At 47.3% G+C, this 15,892-nt stretch overlaps 1 protein-coding gene across 4 annotated transcripts in view; it reads left to right on the top strand.

The window, feature by feature from the left end:
• Nucleotides 1-15,892, top strand: part of Syk (spleen associated tyrosine kinase) — a 68,730-nt gene that overhangs the window by 27,508 nt on the left and 25,330 nt on the right. For 3 of the 4 annotated variants that reach the window (XM_045131128.1, XM_045131127.1, XM_045131126.1), the window contains exons 2-3: nt 2,383-2,820; nt 3,450-3,610. In XM_045131128.1, the coding sequence (XP_044987063.1) occupies nt 2,407-2,820; nt 3,450-3,610 (575 nt within the window). In that variant the 5' untranslated portion in view covers nt 2,383-2,406. Of the gene's footprint in view, nt 1-125; nt 158-2,382; nt 2,821-3,449; nt 3,611-15,892 lie in introns of those variants that run through there. The other variant, XM_045131129.1, reaches the window with a different exon arrangement.

Genomic DNA, 15,892 nt, shown 5'->3' with positions numbered 1-15,892 from the left:
AAATCATACAATCTGTGTCAACATCTCGTGCATAATAGTCTCTTAAAGCACCACCGTCCTTGTTGGAGCTGTTAATGGAATGAAGCTGTACGAGGAGGCCATGGGGACAGAAGACATCAGGGACAGCTGTCCAGCCTGCTGTGTGCACTTGAGGCAGGTCTGCATGGAGACCTGACAGTGGTGGGGACTGAGGGGAACATAATGATCCCCACAGAGAGTATGAGGGTGGACACAGGGAACAGGGATGCCCTGGTGATGTCCGGCAGCAGCATGTGGATGGGTATGCTAGAAATGAGGCTCACAGCAGGGAGGGCATGCGTTTATGATGTGTGGTGTGGGTGTATGTAGTATGTATGTAGCGTGTGCAGTACATATGTGGTATATGTATGTGATATGCATGTACAGTACAAAGGTGTGGGGGGGAGTAATTGAAAACATAGGCACAGGTCTTTCTCCCCAGAGGGTTGGTGAGGGCTCTTCGATTAGTGACAGCTGCGTCTTTGGACAGACTGAGCGTTTCTCTTTATATCCGCACCCTTCCGTTCTCTTCCGGGTTGCTTGCTCTTCACTCAGGTAGTGTCTCATGTGTCACGTGTCCTCACAGGCATGCTCAGTCTCCTTATCTGCCATGCGCTGGGGAGTGGTGGTGGAGCCTGGATGTTTCTGTCAGGTGCTCATCTGGACAGCAGTGGGCAGGGAGCCGTCCAGCAGCCAGGTCAGAGAGAGGAATCTGGAGATGTCATCTTTTGCCACTCAACAACAGTCACTTACTAGTCATGCACAGCTCTCTGGGGTTCAACTCCAGTGCCTCCCCATGTGAAGCAGCTTTCCATAGCTCAGGTAGAAGAAATTCAGCACCACCTTGTGGTTACAGGCTGAGAAGGGCCAGTGTCCCCTGGTGCTAAGCACCCCCTGAGTGCCCATCCATCCCTTTAAACTCAGGCTACTTTCTGCCCTGCACACCGCTGCCCACTCTCAGGGGGAGCCCTCAAGCACCGACTTGCAACAGTTCGTTAACTATTATTTATTTATTTATGAGAGAGAAACAGAGGCAGAGAAATAGTTCTACCTGGGACGCTTGCCACTGCAAAGAATGCCAGATGCATGTGCCAGTTTGTACATCTGGTTTTATTTGGGCACTGGGGCATTGAACTCAAGCCGTCAGGCTTTGTAAGTGGGCGCCTTTAACCAACATGCCATCTCTCCAGCCTAACAGTACTCTTTGAAATTGACGATTTTAATACATGAACATACAATTTGGTTGTGATCCCTTCTTATTGCTCTTATTTGTCTTCTCCTCTGCCCCAGTCCCACTGAGCCCTCTCCTCTTTCAAAGCAGACCTTTTGTTTGGACACTTCATTCTTTTTGTCCTCCTCTGTCTTCTATGTCAAATCGTTGATGGGCTCAATGTTGTGCAGGTCTTGGGGTACCAACTTCTACTGTGAGATCCTGAATGCGGGGGTCTGGAGGACAGTACCTCTTCCCACCCTGTGGCTCTTCTTTCAAAATACTCCCTGTACTTTGGAGGGTATGAAAGAGATGTCTCCTTTAGCGCTGAGCTCTCAAAATCCTATTACTTTCAGCACTTGGTGCGTTTTTAGTCTCCTCTATATCTATAGCCATCTCCATCGAGAAGCTTCTCTGGCTGGCAGTGAGAGCTGCGCTAAGTTTATTCCATCACCTCCTCGGCAATGTTCCCTGTGCCCTGGTGGTTGTGACAGAACTGTCCAGTGCCAGGCACTGTGCTGCCTCTTGTCTCCTTGGGGAGTCTTGGGTCTTCCAGGGATTCCTTGCCATCCACAAAAAAGAAGTTTCTCTAACCAAAAGTGAGGGCAGCCCTAATCGGTGAGCATAAACAACCATACTGGGTCAATTTGAAGGAGGAGTTTCCTCTCTATGGCCTGCAACCTTCCAAGTCACAGGCTTTTGACGCAGTTATATCAGTTCCAGTCCTGAATTCCCCTTACTTGTGTATGGAACAGGCTTTAAGTCAATTAGAGAACAGTTGATCCCCCATCATTGACCTGCCCTTATTGCCCCAGAGGCTGCATTTTGCCTGGTTGGCTCATTGTGTTAGTTGGCAACAATACTTCTGTGCATCCTTTTGTTTGTTCCTCAGAAATCTTTTGCCCCACCGGAAAATGAAAATAGTGCCCTAGGTCACTTTGGTCAAATGCTGTGGATTTGGTTGCCCAATCAGAACGTGTGCTGGGGAGCTGTAGTATGTGAGCAAAGGAGACCATGCACTGGGTAGTCCAAGGAGGGAAGCTGTCTGTTCTGACCTGGAAGGGTTTGCATGTAGCACAGGGGTTCTGGTGTGCTTATCAAGTGTCACTTGTTTGGCTTCCTCGCCAAGGTTCTCCTGTCTCTGTTGTCTCCAGGTACTGCCCTGAAGGAGTGCAGGCATGGCAGGCAATGCAGCAGACAGTGCTAACCACCTGTCCTACTTTTTTGGCAACATCACTCGGGAAGAGGCTGAAGACTACCTGGTCCAGGGGGGCATGACCGATGGACTCTACCTGCTACGCCAGAGTCGCAATTACTTGGGAGGCTTTGCCCTTTCTGTGGCCTTCTCCAGGAAGGCACACCACTACACCATTGAAAGGGAGCTGAATGGCACCTATGCCATCTCGGGTGGCAGAACCCATAGCAGCCCAGCTGACCTTTGCCACTACCACTCTCAGGAGCCTGACGGCTTAGTCTGCCTTCTCAAAAAACCCTTCAACCGACCTGCAGGGGTGCAGCCCAAGACTGGGCCCTTTGAGGACCTGAAGGAAAACCTCATCAGAGAATATGTGAAGCAGACCTGGAACCTGCAGGTAAGGTGACAGGCCCTGCTCCCTGAGTCCCCGGGACTCTGTGGTCCCACCTGGACTTATTTACACACAGACCTGGGCAGCCATTTCCCATCTGCCCAAATAAGCATCGGTCTCTTCAGTTGTTAACTTTGGCCAGGGCATACCTTGCTCCAAGAAGACAACCGTTCCTCTTTATAGCTACCACTGGGGTGAGAAGGGGACAGCAGTGCAGGCCAATGATGTGGTTTTCTGCATCGGAGGAAGCAGCTGCCAACCAGCTCCTGTGGCCCCTGTAGAGAGGCATTGATAGGCAGTGGTTGGTATGCGTGTCTCTAACAAGGTCCTGCCGTACATTGATGGGTGCTAGATTCCATAGCTCCCTACCCCCTGGCAGAGCTTTCTGCACCACCCTGGCATGGCTGCACCACCCTTTCCACTGCCTGCTATGCACCATCACTTCCAGAACTGGTTCCTGCTGGTGGACGTGTTTATAGGTTGATGAGTACTCTATAAAGACTTGACTTCATTTCTTCATCGAGTGAGCAGATGAGTACAGGATGAATGAACAGACGAGTAGAGTTTGGTCCTGCTTTGGACAGAGTGGATCTTAGTCCTTCCACCTGGTCACTTACTCTCTGCCTTCTTTGTAGGGCCAGGCACTGGAACAAGCAATCATCAGCCAGAAGCCCCAGCTGGAGAAGCTGATTGCTACCACGGCCCATGAGAAGATGCCTTGGTTCCACGGGAACATCTCACGGAATGAATCTGAGGAGCTTGTGCTGATAGGATCAAAGACAAATGGGAAATTCTTGTGAGTGCCTATCATTTCCTGATCTTCTCCTTCAGGACTGAACATATAGGGGTCACTCAGCGTCCTCGGGAGGGACCATGTGTTCCCATGTGCTACCATGAGAGCTGATCTGTTGTGATTCATCACTGGTGATGGCCATGTGTTTTGCTGAATGCCACTATTAAGCGTGACATCATGCTTAAAGAAAATGGCGTTCAGACATGTATAGGTTGAACATGCCCTATCCAAAATGATTTCGACCAACAGTGCTTTGGATTTGGGTTTTTTCCCCATGATTTTAGAATACTTAAATATATATGTGATATTTGAGACTAGGCTGAGGGCAGTACTTGAAATTCATGGGTGTTTCACGTACATGTTATACACATAAACTCTAGGTAGCTTCATACAGTGTGTTTAGTCCATGTTACATAAGGTTGGGTGTAGGATTTTCAATTTGTAGCGTCTTATTGGTTAAAACCTCAGACTTCGGAGCATTTCAGATTTTCAGATGGGGTTCTTAACCTGAACTCTGCTTTCAGTGGCACATGTGGGCTACATAACAACATGGAGACCCAACTCAAAACACCACCGCTGCTTTGACTTGACTTGTATTTGCATTTGGAACTGAGTGCCCAAAGCAGATGTGCAAAGATCTCTTGTTTGAATCCTAAGTGCAGCTGGATGATCGGAAGCAGGTCTGTGGACTTAAAACCAGCAACTCAGAAATGAGAAGATTTGGATCCAGGGTTTTTTCCCTGGTTGTTGTTGGTGGGTCAGTGTGAACTTAAGTTTAGAAGGTTCTGGAGCAGCAGGCCATGTTGATGGAGTCTGTAGGCTAGAAAGGTCAGGTGCTATCTTTGTGTAGTGAGTCTCCTCAGTGGGAGCCTGCAGTAGGAGAGGCACCTCCATGTCTGGACCATCATTGTCCCTACAGAGAGGTTTCCCGGGGCTGGAGTGGACCAGCACACTCGCTCGGACATGGAAACCTGACCTGAATCAGGAGTGCAACCTTCGGCTTGTGCAGGGTGATTTATACCAAGCTGTCAGCTCTCCTAAAATTAGGATACTTTTCTCTGCATTTCCACTTATTTAAGGACGTTATTCATACATTTTGTTTTTAAAATTATCTTACTCCTCTCAAGCTTAAGTAAAAAAAGTGAGTGTCCCTGGTTGGCAGAAATGTTTACTGGACCATAATGATTCGTAGGATGACCTCCAGTCATTGGCAGCGGGGCTGTGAGAAGGAAGACAGTTTCCCTCTGTGTAGACACCTAGCTTTGGCTTGAGGTTTGGCCTTTTTCCATCTTTGAACAATAATTTCCAGCACAAATGCCATGAGACTGTTACAAGCTGAGTGACCCAATGACACAATGCAGATGACAAGGCCACTGCCTCTCTCTGTCAGAGCCTTTGCTTTCAGGCTGTCTGAGGAACAGCTGTGGCCACAAACCAGAGTTTTCCCTAGTTGTCTATTCCTGAAGAGAACAGTTCCACTTTTCGGGGCTCATGCTCCATTTTCCTGGTCCTTTCATGCAACCCTGTAGAAGGCAGGAGGTCCTTGTGCAGTGCTTTCTGCCAGTTGCACAGACCGACATCTCACACTGCCTCCTGGCATACCCCACTTCGACGTTGATGCTTACGGTGCTTTCAGGAGAATATTAAGCTGAAGTGCATTTTTCTAAGCTTGTATCAAAGTTCAGAAGATTAAGATGACCACATGGATGAGAGTTTTGGGTGTCTGTGTTTCTACAGCATCCCCTCCAGTTGACTTCCTGAGATTGTATTCTTGCTGTCTTATAGAGCAAATACTTAACCCAGCAGGTGCTAAACTCGCAAATCCTGGCTTTCTGCCCTGTGCTGCTCATGCCCCAGCCACTTTCATTCACAGGCTCCTGCCACACCTGCAGGGCTTGTCTGTGGATGGATACATGGGGAAACCCTGATATCCATCCTTGCCTTGAGCAAGATTCCAGCCAAAGGTAGAAACTTGTCATGGAGGCAGTGACACTCTGCTTCAGACCTTGTTGGGGGCCCTCAGACTAGGCTAAAGGGTCCTGTCCTGAGGCTGACTCTGGGTCTGGCATCAGTGATGCTATCCCCTTGTCTCTGTCTTGAGGAAAAAAGGAAGATGCAGGTGCTCACAGCCCAGCATGCAAGGTCAGTGTTGGTTTGCACATTCCTCTGTGGCACCTCCATCTGCTTTCTCCTTCAGCAGCACCAGGAGGGCCTCCTTGCCATGGAATATCTGGTTGTTTACACAGAGATGAAGAAATGTCTTTGAATGCTTTACTCCTTGGTGACTACCTGTGGCCATGTGTTCTCTTACAGAACCAAATGGAGTGCTTGGCTATGGCTGGTAGGTAGCCTTCTGCTCTCTGCAGGTCAGTGACATGCTATTTTTGTATCTGAACAAGGCAGGTACACTAGTGTAGATCATGGGGAGTTGGTCAGCAAGACTGACAAATCTCTTCCTTGTGTCCAGCACAGGACAGCATCTGCTCCAATGAATAGGATAAGCTCTTGTCTTCAGGACCTATAATCTTGGCTTTGACAATATTCCAGATGGAGACATCTCCCTGGGCAAACAAACTTCCAAGGGGTTATGAGGATGAGGACAGAATTAGGTGTGTAGGAGAGTATCCTAGTAGAAGGAGCTTTGGGCACCCATCATATGGTCAGAGCATTGTATGAATGGCCAGTCATGAGGGAGGAAGATGGTCAGATCAGATAAGAAGTTCCTCCAAAGAAGCTGAGCATGTGATGTTTGAGAAAGGGACTATGAACTGGATGGGAGGAAGTAGAGCAGCCAGACTGAGATCCACAGCCTGGGAGTTCATCCTGTATGGGCAGGGTTAGCCCTGAGCAGTGATCGCTACAGGAAGCTGCCAGTTACACATGGCTGGAAAGGAGGTCTCACCAGGCAGAGGGGACAGGAGAACAGTGGAACTGGAGATCCAAGGAGGGGTCAGGTAGACTGGGAAGATCTGACTCCACAGGGACAAGTATGGAGCTCAACAGAGCAGGTACCAGGGTGGGTCTCTTGAGAACACCTTGGACAGGAAGCCTAGAGGGCTGGAGGTAGTGTCACCTGGCAGATGGGTGGATGTGTTACTATAGAAATGGCATGCTAAGTTCCAGGCTTCTGTTGCTATGGGACATGAAGTGAGGGAGGATGGAGGAAATCCCAGGAGAGGGAGCACTGTCCACATGGACATCAGAGTGTCCATGATACACAGACTAACTGGGAGAAAAAGGTGGTTGGTCACACCATTGTGTCTTGATGAAGGCTAGTCATGACTACTTGCTGGGAGGGACACTGGGGATCCACAAGAGGAACAGTCCTGGGAAGCTATTTCTGCAATGGGTCCATCACAGCATTCTGCAGAGGGTGAGAGGGAGTGGGGGTTCTGGAATAGCTGAGCAATGGAACCAGGGAAGAGGAGGATGAGAAGACACATCCCATGTGTTTTGGGGGAAGTGGTTCTGACTCAGGGATCTGAGAGGCCCTGCATGGGGCAGTTTGCAAGGAAAATAGAAGCCAAGGCTTGTGGGTTTAGCTGAACTGAAATCTCAAGAGTATTCTATTCCTGCCACCTTGGCACTTGGCTATGGCCCTCATTGCTGTACGTGGTGAAGAGGAACACCTGTATAGGTTCCCTTTCCACAGCAGCTCTCCAGCGTATCAGTTACAGTCACCTCCAAAAAGTTCCCATTCCCTGGATGCAGGGCAAGCTAAGGATGAGCAGAAGGTCCTCTGAGTGGGCACCAAGTGGTCTGCCCTTCACAGCCAACAAAACACACCTCTCCAGCCTCATAGGACAGTCTTATGAAATTCATAGGCCTTCCTTTCCTGTCCCTTTAAAGAAGGCATGCAAGACTTTAAGATTTCAGTTGTTTGTTTTCTTTGAGGGTGTGTGTGTGTGTGTGTGTGTGTGTGTGTGTGCATGCGCCTGTGTTCATGCATGTGAGGGCAGGTGCATGCATTCCATGATGTGTGCCCAGAGGTCAGAGAGTGTGCTCCTCACCTTCCGCTTGTTTGAGGCAGTTTCCTCTTTACCTCTGTGTTCACTGGCAAGCTGGTCCACAAGCTTCTAGGCAGCTCTGCTTCTCCTTTCACAGTATGCAGGCTGGGATTATAGATGCTTGTGCTGCAGCCTCAAGGTTTTGCTGTTGGTATTGTTTCTACGTGGGTTCTAGGATGTCAACCCAGGTACTCACTTGGCAAGTTATTTTCCACTGAGCCTTCTGCCCAGCCAAGCTGTCTTCTGTTACAGTGTGATGTGACCAATATTTTCTCCCCTTCTTTCTCCTCCAGTTCTTTCTGTTCCCCTAGCTTCCATTCTCTAACCTTTTCAATGTGCCTACCTTGTCCTTACATCATTCTTCCATCTTCTCCCCACTTTAAACACACACCATTCACCAAGTCATTCAAGCCTGGTAGGTTTGGAATCCTGTAGGAAACATTAGTGGTCAGTAGGAATAAATAACCCAGGGGGTGAACTTCATTTTGTACACAACTGGGAGCTGGGAGATACTGTGCATTTGCCTGTTTAAGAAAAGGGGCCATGTGCAACCAGCATCTGAGGTAAGGAAGCAGAGCCATGAGGTCCCATCGGCCTGATTGAGGGCACTGTTGTGTCACAGTCACCTGAACATCAGAACTTCAGCATGGACTAGCTCCCAATGCTCTACGCACCTCCCCACCCCTTCCTGCCCTGTAGCCTGGATGCCAGATGGGTCTTCTGCTCCAGAAGTAGCATCAGTAATGCTTAGGGACCATTGTGACCCTGTATGAATTAGTCAAGAAAAATCAATGTTATTCAATATATAACCCATTTCTTGGGGCAATCAACAGAGCCTGTAAGAAAGCCTACTTTTGTATTCCCTATGACTAAGGAACAAACCAAAATTAGAATAAAAGAAGAAGAATGCATGTAGAACCTTACATTGGATTTAACAGAATGTGCACCAGGACCAGGGGGAGGATCCTTGGGAGTGTGTTTGGGTGGGGGTGTGAGATGTGAACACACACACACTACTCAAGGGCCAGGCAATTCACACATGGATGATCACCCCCACCCCATTGGCTGGCATTTCCAAGTTCTCAAATGATGCTCTTGCTGCTGTTGAGGACTTTGCTTAAGTCTGTCTGAGATGCCCAATGCCTGGACAGGCCAGTTAAAGAAGTGCCATCATCTGAGATTTCTAGTCTACACTGGATCTGTCATACTCCCCAAATACTATAGTGTTTTCCTGGAGGGAGAGATTTTTTTTTTATATAAGAATTCTCAAGGGGTCTGTGGAAACAGCCACTAGAAGGGCTGAGGGTGCAGCCCAGTGAAAGAACATTTGCCTGGATGTGCAGAGCACTAGTTCAACCCTCAGCCACACCAAACAATGAACTAGTGGGGTTGCATGGCAAAAGAAATGCTAAAAAAAAAAAATGAAAGCAAAGAAAAATTGGTCACTGGGCATGGTGGCACACACCTTTAATGTCAGCACTTGGCAGGCAGAGGTAGGAGGATCAATATGAGTTCGAGGCCAGCCTGAGACTACATAGTAAATTCCAGGTCAGCTTGGGCTAGAGCAAGACCCTACCAAAGAAAGAAAAGAAATTATACTTGCATGTTGGAGAAAAGTCTTCAAAGTCTTCTACTGAGGGAGCCTGAGAAAGATGGTAAGGAAACTGAGATCATGAGTGAAACAGAGTTCTTAGTGTAACTCTACTCTCTGAGCCTCATTTATTCAGTAACAAAATGGGAAAGTTCCAGTAGTCCATTGTCATCATGACTTCATTTCCATGATTTCAGTTGACTGCAGTGAACTATGATCTGAAAAATGTACATGAACATCTCCAGGAATAAACAATTCAGAAGGTTTAAATTGTATGTATTTTGAGTTAGTAGTGTGAGAAAATCTTGGGTTATTCAGTCCCCTGTAGTACCAGGTGGGAATCCTGTGGCCCTAGATGTGAGTCACCTTTTCTCCTGCATTTCTTCATTATATATACCACGCTCCCACTAGTGATACAGCAGCTGTCACAGGTATCAGTTCACCTCCCCTAGTGAGGTAACTCTGGTCAAGTAGACTACACTTTTCTACTTTGGTCTGTGTGTGTGTGTGTGTGTGTGTGTGTGTGTGTGTGAATGTGTGTGTGCATGTGCGCATGCGCGTGTAGCCCACTGAGTTAATTAGGTTTGCCCGCATGGGCATGGATTAGGGATTATTTGTCAGAGTATGTAGATCCTACCAGTGACTGCAGAAAATGTCTCCCAACCCACTAAACATTGTTAACTGCCTATAACTACTCAGGGAGGGCTGGAGACGTCATGCCCCCCTCCAGCATCCTGATAGAATGTTGATGCACCCAGTAATGTGTGAGTGGGTCTTGTGCACTCACTGTGAGATCATGAATACAACAGCGGTATTGCGTGTGAATGACACCATTACACAGCACTCCTCCCCATCCTTTAGCTTTTAAATTCCTCCTGTCCGCTTTTCCTGAACCTTTAAGGGAGTGATAAAGATGCCTCATTTAGCACAGAGTACTCCAGAATCAAGTATTTTCAACATTTTAACAAATTTTGAGTCTCCTTAGTAGTCACCACCATCTTCAAAGAAAAACTTTGCTGACTAAAAGTGGGAAAAGCATTAATGTTTGGTCGTAGACATGCATGTTGAAAGGGCAATTTAATGGGCACACAACATCTGCTTAGCTTCCCTCCTCAGGCTCATTATGTCACCATATGCTTTTGACTAGATTTTCAATGCCAGAGATAAATTCCCTTCCATGTAGCAGACCTCAAATCCAATCAGAGAGCATTCGGCTGTACCAGTAACAGTCATGCCACTGTGGCCTGACAGTATTGCTTATCTTGCCTGGCTTGCTATTGTCTAGCTCACAGGGTAAGACCATGGATGACTCTTCATTTATCCTCTCTCGTCTGCTTTATTTTCCATGTCTTTCTCTATGCTATATTATGAGTAATGCCATTGGATTTTTTTTCACATACACTAATTTTTATCATCTCTGCTGAATCAATCATTCATTGATTCCTTCTTAAATTAGTTTTGTTTATTTATTAGAGAGAAAATGGGCATGCCAGGGTCTCCAGCTGCTGTAAATGAGCTCCAGATGTATGCACAACCTTATACATCTGGTTTATGTGGGTCCTGGGGAATTGAACCATGGTCCTTTGGCTTTGCAGGCAAGCACCTTAACTGCTAAGCCATTTCTCCAGCCCCTCACTAATTCTTTTAATTTATCATATTCTTTAATTTCTAGGAATTATACTTACTTTTTTTTCAAAAATTTTTCTGATAAGCTGGGAAGATGGCTTAGTGGGGAAAAAAGAGCACACAGCATGAGGACCTGACCAGGACCAATGTGAATAGCTGGACACAGTGGTGTATGCTTATAACCTCAGCACTGAGGGAGCATAGACAGAGAGATCATTGGGGCTCCTGGCTAGCCAATGTAAGCAAAACACAGAGAGCTCCAAGTTCATCAAGATACCTAGTCTCAAGAAAATAAGGCAGGGCTGGAGAGGTGGCTTAGTGATTAAGACATTTGCCTGCAAAGCCAAAGAACCTCGTTTTGATTCCCCAGGACCTAAATATGCAAGATGCACAAGGTGGCATATGCGTCTGGAGTTAGTTTGCAGTGTCTGGAGGCCCTGGCGCATCCATTCTCTCTCTTTCTCTCTCTCTCTCTCTCTCTCTCTCTCTCTCTCTCTCTCTCTCTTTGCCTTTTTCCCTCTTTTGCTCTCATAAATAAATAAATAGAAAGAAAATAAGGCAGAAGAGCAGTAGAAAAGTCTACCTGCTGTCCTCCTTGGCCCTTCACATACATGCACACAGGATTCACATATCTGCACACACATATGTACACAACACACATAAATACATGCACAACATACCACACACACTTCAGAAGTATTTCTGAGAATGTTTGAGAGCATCCATTTGTTAGTAGTAATCTTTAGAACTCTGCCCTTTATTTCTTTAAACATTTCTTACATAGATAGTGATTCCCTATCTGTTCTGGTCCCAAAAGTCCTGGGGTGACAGAGGCCCACTTCATCTTGCCTCTCTTGTTTGGTGGCACTTCTTCAACTTATGTTTATTCATGTTTGGGAATCCTGAGGGTCCTGTGTTGAGATTGCTTTCCTCCAGAGCTAAAGATGCACTTTTGGCCTACAGATCCTTTAACCACCACTCATAGTGGAGCCTGCTCTAGACCACACCTACCTGACCTTGGAGCCTGTGCTAGACCATGCCCACGTGACAGTGGAGTCTACCCTAGACCAATCCCACACTTTGCTCGTTTGACAACGCTTTCCCCAGCTCAGCCTTCACTTCGCCATTCTATACTTACATTTCACAATTGCTTTGTAGACTTCAAAAGCCTTCTATTTGTTTACTAGTGAAAGCCACAGTGGCTCTCTTGGCAGTAAAGGCCAAGTTCAGTCATCCTCTTGCTGGCTGCCATGGTTGATCAAAGGAGGACATTGTATTTGATGTCTTTGGTCAGCAGAAAGCATTACAACCTTTTGGAAGGTAAAAGCCCAAAGGCAGCTGAGAGGAGTAGCTCTAGTTCATTGGTGCTGGCCAGTCCTTGTCGAGATGGAAGAGAGACAGCAAGAGGTAGCTCCCTCCCCACAAGTAAGGAGGGGGGGGTAGAAGGGAGAAGAGAAGACAGAAAGAGGAGGAACATAGAGGAGACAGAGAAAAAGAGAGAGAGGAGAGAAAGAGTGGGAGAAGTGGGGAAAGAGAGAGAAGATATGGGAGAGAAAAGGCACACAGAAGAGAGGAGAGAGAGAAGAGAAAGGGGAGAGAAAGAGAAATTGAGAGTGGTGTCTGTGGTAACATGTTTAAACAATGCATGGGTCACGGCTTGCATTCTGTGGACCCATCTTGCTTTTAGGGTATGTATGGAGGGCACCTGCTGTTGCCACCTTAAGAGGTTATAACATGTTGAAGTCATATCTTCTCTTATCTCCGTGATCAATAGCCCTGGCTCCTCCTGTGAAGAAAGAGCCCTGTTTTCTATAGGCAGACACAGTATTCAGAAGGTCATCTGTTCCTAGATCCCTCCTTCTTTCCCGTTCCTCCTGGAAACAGCTCTGAGTGGGGACCACCCACATGGCTCCTCTCTGGCTCTCCATATAGCCCACCCCATCACAGTGAGTGGGGATCTTTCCTGAGCACACAGCCAATCCCTAACAACCTTCCTCTCCTCCTGACTCTAATGCCTTTTTAGGGATGTCATCGAAAGATTTGGGGGAGCATCCAGTGGGCTGGGATGTACCCAATGTTCCTTCTGTCTGCAGCAATGCCAGACAGTGTCCCTGGAGCCTTGGGAGGCAGGCTAGAGCAAGGATCCACCCACCTCCCAGGTCCTCACTTCTCCCTAAGGGCCTGTCCTCATTACTGCCCACAGGGTTTCTTGCCCAGAAGCCCATTAGAGGGTGGAGAAGCCCTTTTGGCAGAAGTAGCACCCTCCTCTTTCACCTCGGCACGGAGTCGATTCAAGACCCGTTTTGCCAAGAAAGAGCAAAACCGCAAAGCCAGCTACGTGCCTCTCAGTGTAATGTTCAGGTCAAGCACTAAAGACCTGTGTTCTGTAGGTCTTTTGTGGGGGAGGGGTGTAATATGTATGTGGTGTGTGTTGGTGTGCACAGGTGCCTTATGTGCAGACGTACGGAGGCCTGAGGGGAACAATCAGGTGTCCCCTCCAGTGCTTTCTTGCCTTATTTCTTTGGGACAGTCTCTCACTGAACCTGGAGCTCAAGCTGTTTGTCAGTTAGGCTGGCTGACCAGAGGTCCTACTGCCTCTGCTCCCCTCGCTGCTGGAGTTAGACAAGAACATGGGTGCCAGGAGTCAAACTCAGGTCCTCATGCTTCCTGCCAAGTGCTCTTACCCACTGAGCCACCTGCCCAGCCCCGTACTGGGGTCTTCTTCCAAGAAAAGCATTAGGGGAAAAATACCATTTGGGGGCTTCAGAAGATAGCCTGGGACCAGTAGATCCCAGCAGAAGTGCAGACGCAGCTTGACTGTCTCCACAGTTCTGGGATAGCTTGCCACCCATGCCACCTGCCGAAACAGCTCTGAGTGGGGACCACCCACATGGCTCCTCTCTGGCTCTCCATATAGCCCACCCCATCACAGTGAGTGGGGATCCTTCCTGAGCACACAGCCAATCCCTAACAACCTTCCTCTCCTCCTGACTCTAATGCCTTTTTAGGGATGTCATCGAAAGATTTGGGGGAGCATCCAGTGGGCTGGGATGTACCCAATGTTCCTTCTGTCTGCAGCAATGCCAGACAGTGTCCGATGGCAGCTTTCTCAGTCACAGGAAGTAGCCAACGCAGAATCCAGGCAGCAGCTTCCAGACCAGTTTTCCTCATACATTAAATTAAAAATGTCGGCGACCAGGTTCTGACTGCAGCCTGCAGACAGCTCACAGGGGTGGCCATCAGTGTGGCCACGCCTTCTGGTCTTTGTCAGTCACAAAACTTGGGCCTTTCTGGGTTTCCCCTCTTTGCCCGTGTTTCCTGCCAGCTGCCTCATTGCAGCGCTCAGGCTTCACGTCCATGCTGTAGTCACACCTGCCAGTACCTGTTGCCTGAGTGGGCTTGGAGTAGAGAAAGGGAGTCGCCTCCAAAGCTATTCTCTTGGGGAGCCTAAACGAGGAGGCCACTGCAAAAATGGCTTGCCTTCAAAAGGTTGTCTCTGTTCTGTCTTGTATCTGTGTTCGTTCTGTGCTTTTTTTTTTTTTTTTAATTGTGAGAACTGTGGGATTTTCTTTTTAGAAGTGTTGAAGGTTTCTAATAAATTAATTTATTTTCATGTGTTTTTAGTGGTGGAAAGGGGGTGGTGGGCCAGAGTCACTTGCCATTGCAGACAAACTCCAGCCACTTTTTCTGAATGCTGAGGAATCAAATCTGGGATAACAGGTTTGGTAAGCAAATGCTTTTAACCGCTGAACCATCTCCTGTGCCCTGAGTTGAATGTAAGAGCCAAAGGAATGGTAGGCCTTTTCCAGACACAAAATGGCCTGGATAACCATGACCTCACAGTGCCTGACACTACCTACGCAAAATCATCCTAATAGAAGGAAGAGACGATGACATCCAAATTAAAGAGACTGGGGGCTAGAAAGATGGCTTAGCAGTTAAGGCATTCGCCTGCAAAGTCAAAGGATCCCAGTTCGATGCTCCAGGACCCATGTAAGCCAGATGCACAAGGGGGCGCATGTACCTGGAGTTCGTTTGCAGTGGCTGGAGGCCCTGGTGGGCTCATTCTATCCCTCTCTCTTTCTCTGTCTCTGCCTCTTTCTCTCCATCAAATAAATAAATAAATAAATAAATAAATAAATAAAATATATTTAAAAGAGAGACTGATTGAGAGGGTAAGGGGATGTAATGGTGAATGGAACTGTGAAGGGGAAAGTGAAAGGGGGAGGGAATTATCATGGTTTATTGTCTATAATTATGGAAGTTGTCAATAATTTTAAAAAAAAGATATTTTAATACAGGCTTAAGCATAAGTCTCAGGAGAAAGAGGAAGAACTCAGGAAGAGAATGAAAGCATTCCTAGGAATGTGGGATTGGGCTCTGATAAGAAAGAGTTATCTATTTTGAGGGATTAAACCCATCACAGGAAGGCTTAATAGGTAGTTAGTAAACACCACCTGAGACTAGAAGTGAAATAATGGCCACATTGCAATAGACCCTTCCCCACTCCCTCCCAAACCCCTTGTCCTATAAGGAGCGCTACTTTTAGACTCATTTGTATTCATCATTTATTTGCATTTGCGTTTGTTTACTTATTTTTAGTTTTTCCACCAAGGTATGCATCTCCAAACACAGCCCTGTGCTTCTGCCTAAGTTGGGACTTTGTGCACAGGTAATCATGGAGAGTTTCCTCCTTGTGAAGCACATCAGTGTTGTGTATAGCTGTGCTTGGTCCACTGAATGGTTGTAGCTTGCTCTGTTGTAGGGTATATTTGTTGTAAGAGTTGTTAATTAAGTCTACAGACAATGGAAATTTAGTATTTGCAGTTTCTGACAAGCATCATGTGGACTTTCTAGCTATTTTGATTTCAGCCCATGCCAACAGTGTGATGGTATTTCCACTGAGGCCTTAATTTGTATTTAACAGATTTTTCACCAGGCCAATTGCACCTTCTTTCTGGGAAACCTGTGGTTGGCTGTGTTGAGTTTGTTTGCTTGCTTATTTAAGAGGCAGATTTTGCGGTTTCCCAGGCTGGTCCTAAACTCTTGGAGCCCTTCAGT

Source organism: Jaculus jaculus, chromosome 12 (genome assembly GCF_020740685.1).
Source record: "Jaculus jaculus isolate mJacJac1 chromosome 12, mJacJac1.mat.Y.cur, whole genome shotgun sequence".
Lineage (NCBI taxonomy): Eukaryota > Metazoa > Chordata > Mammalia > Rodentia > Dipodidae > Jaculus > Jaculus jaculus.
Note: the sequence above shows the minus strand (reverse complement) of the source record. Positions and strands in the feature narration are given on the sequence as shown.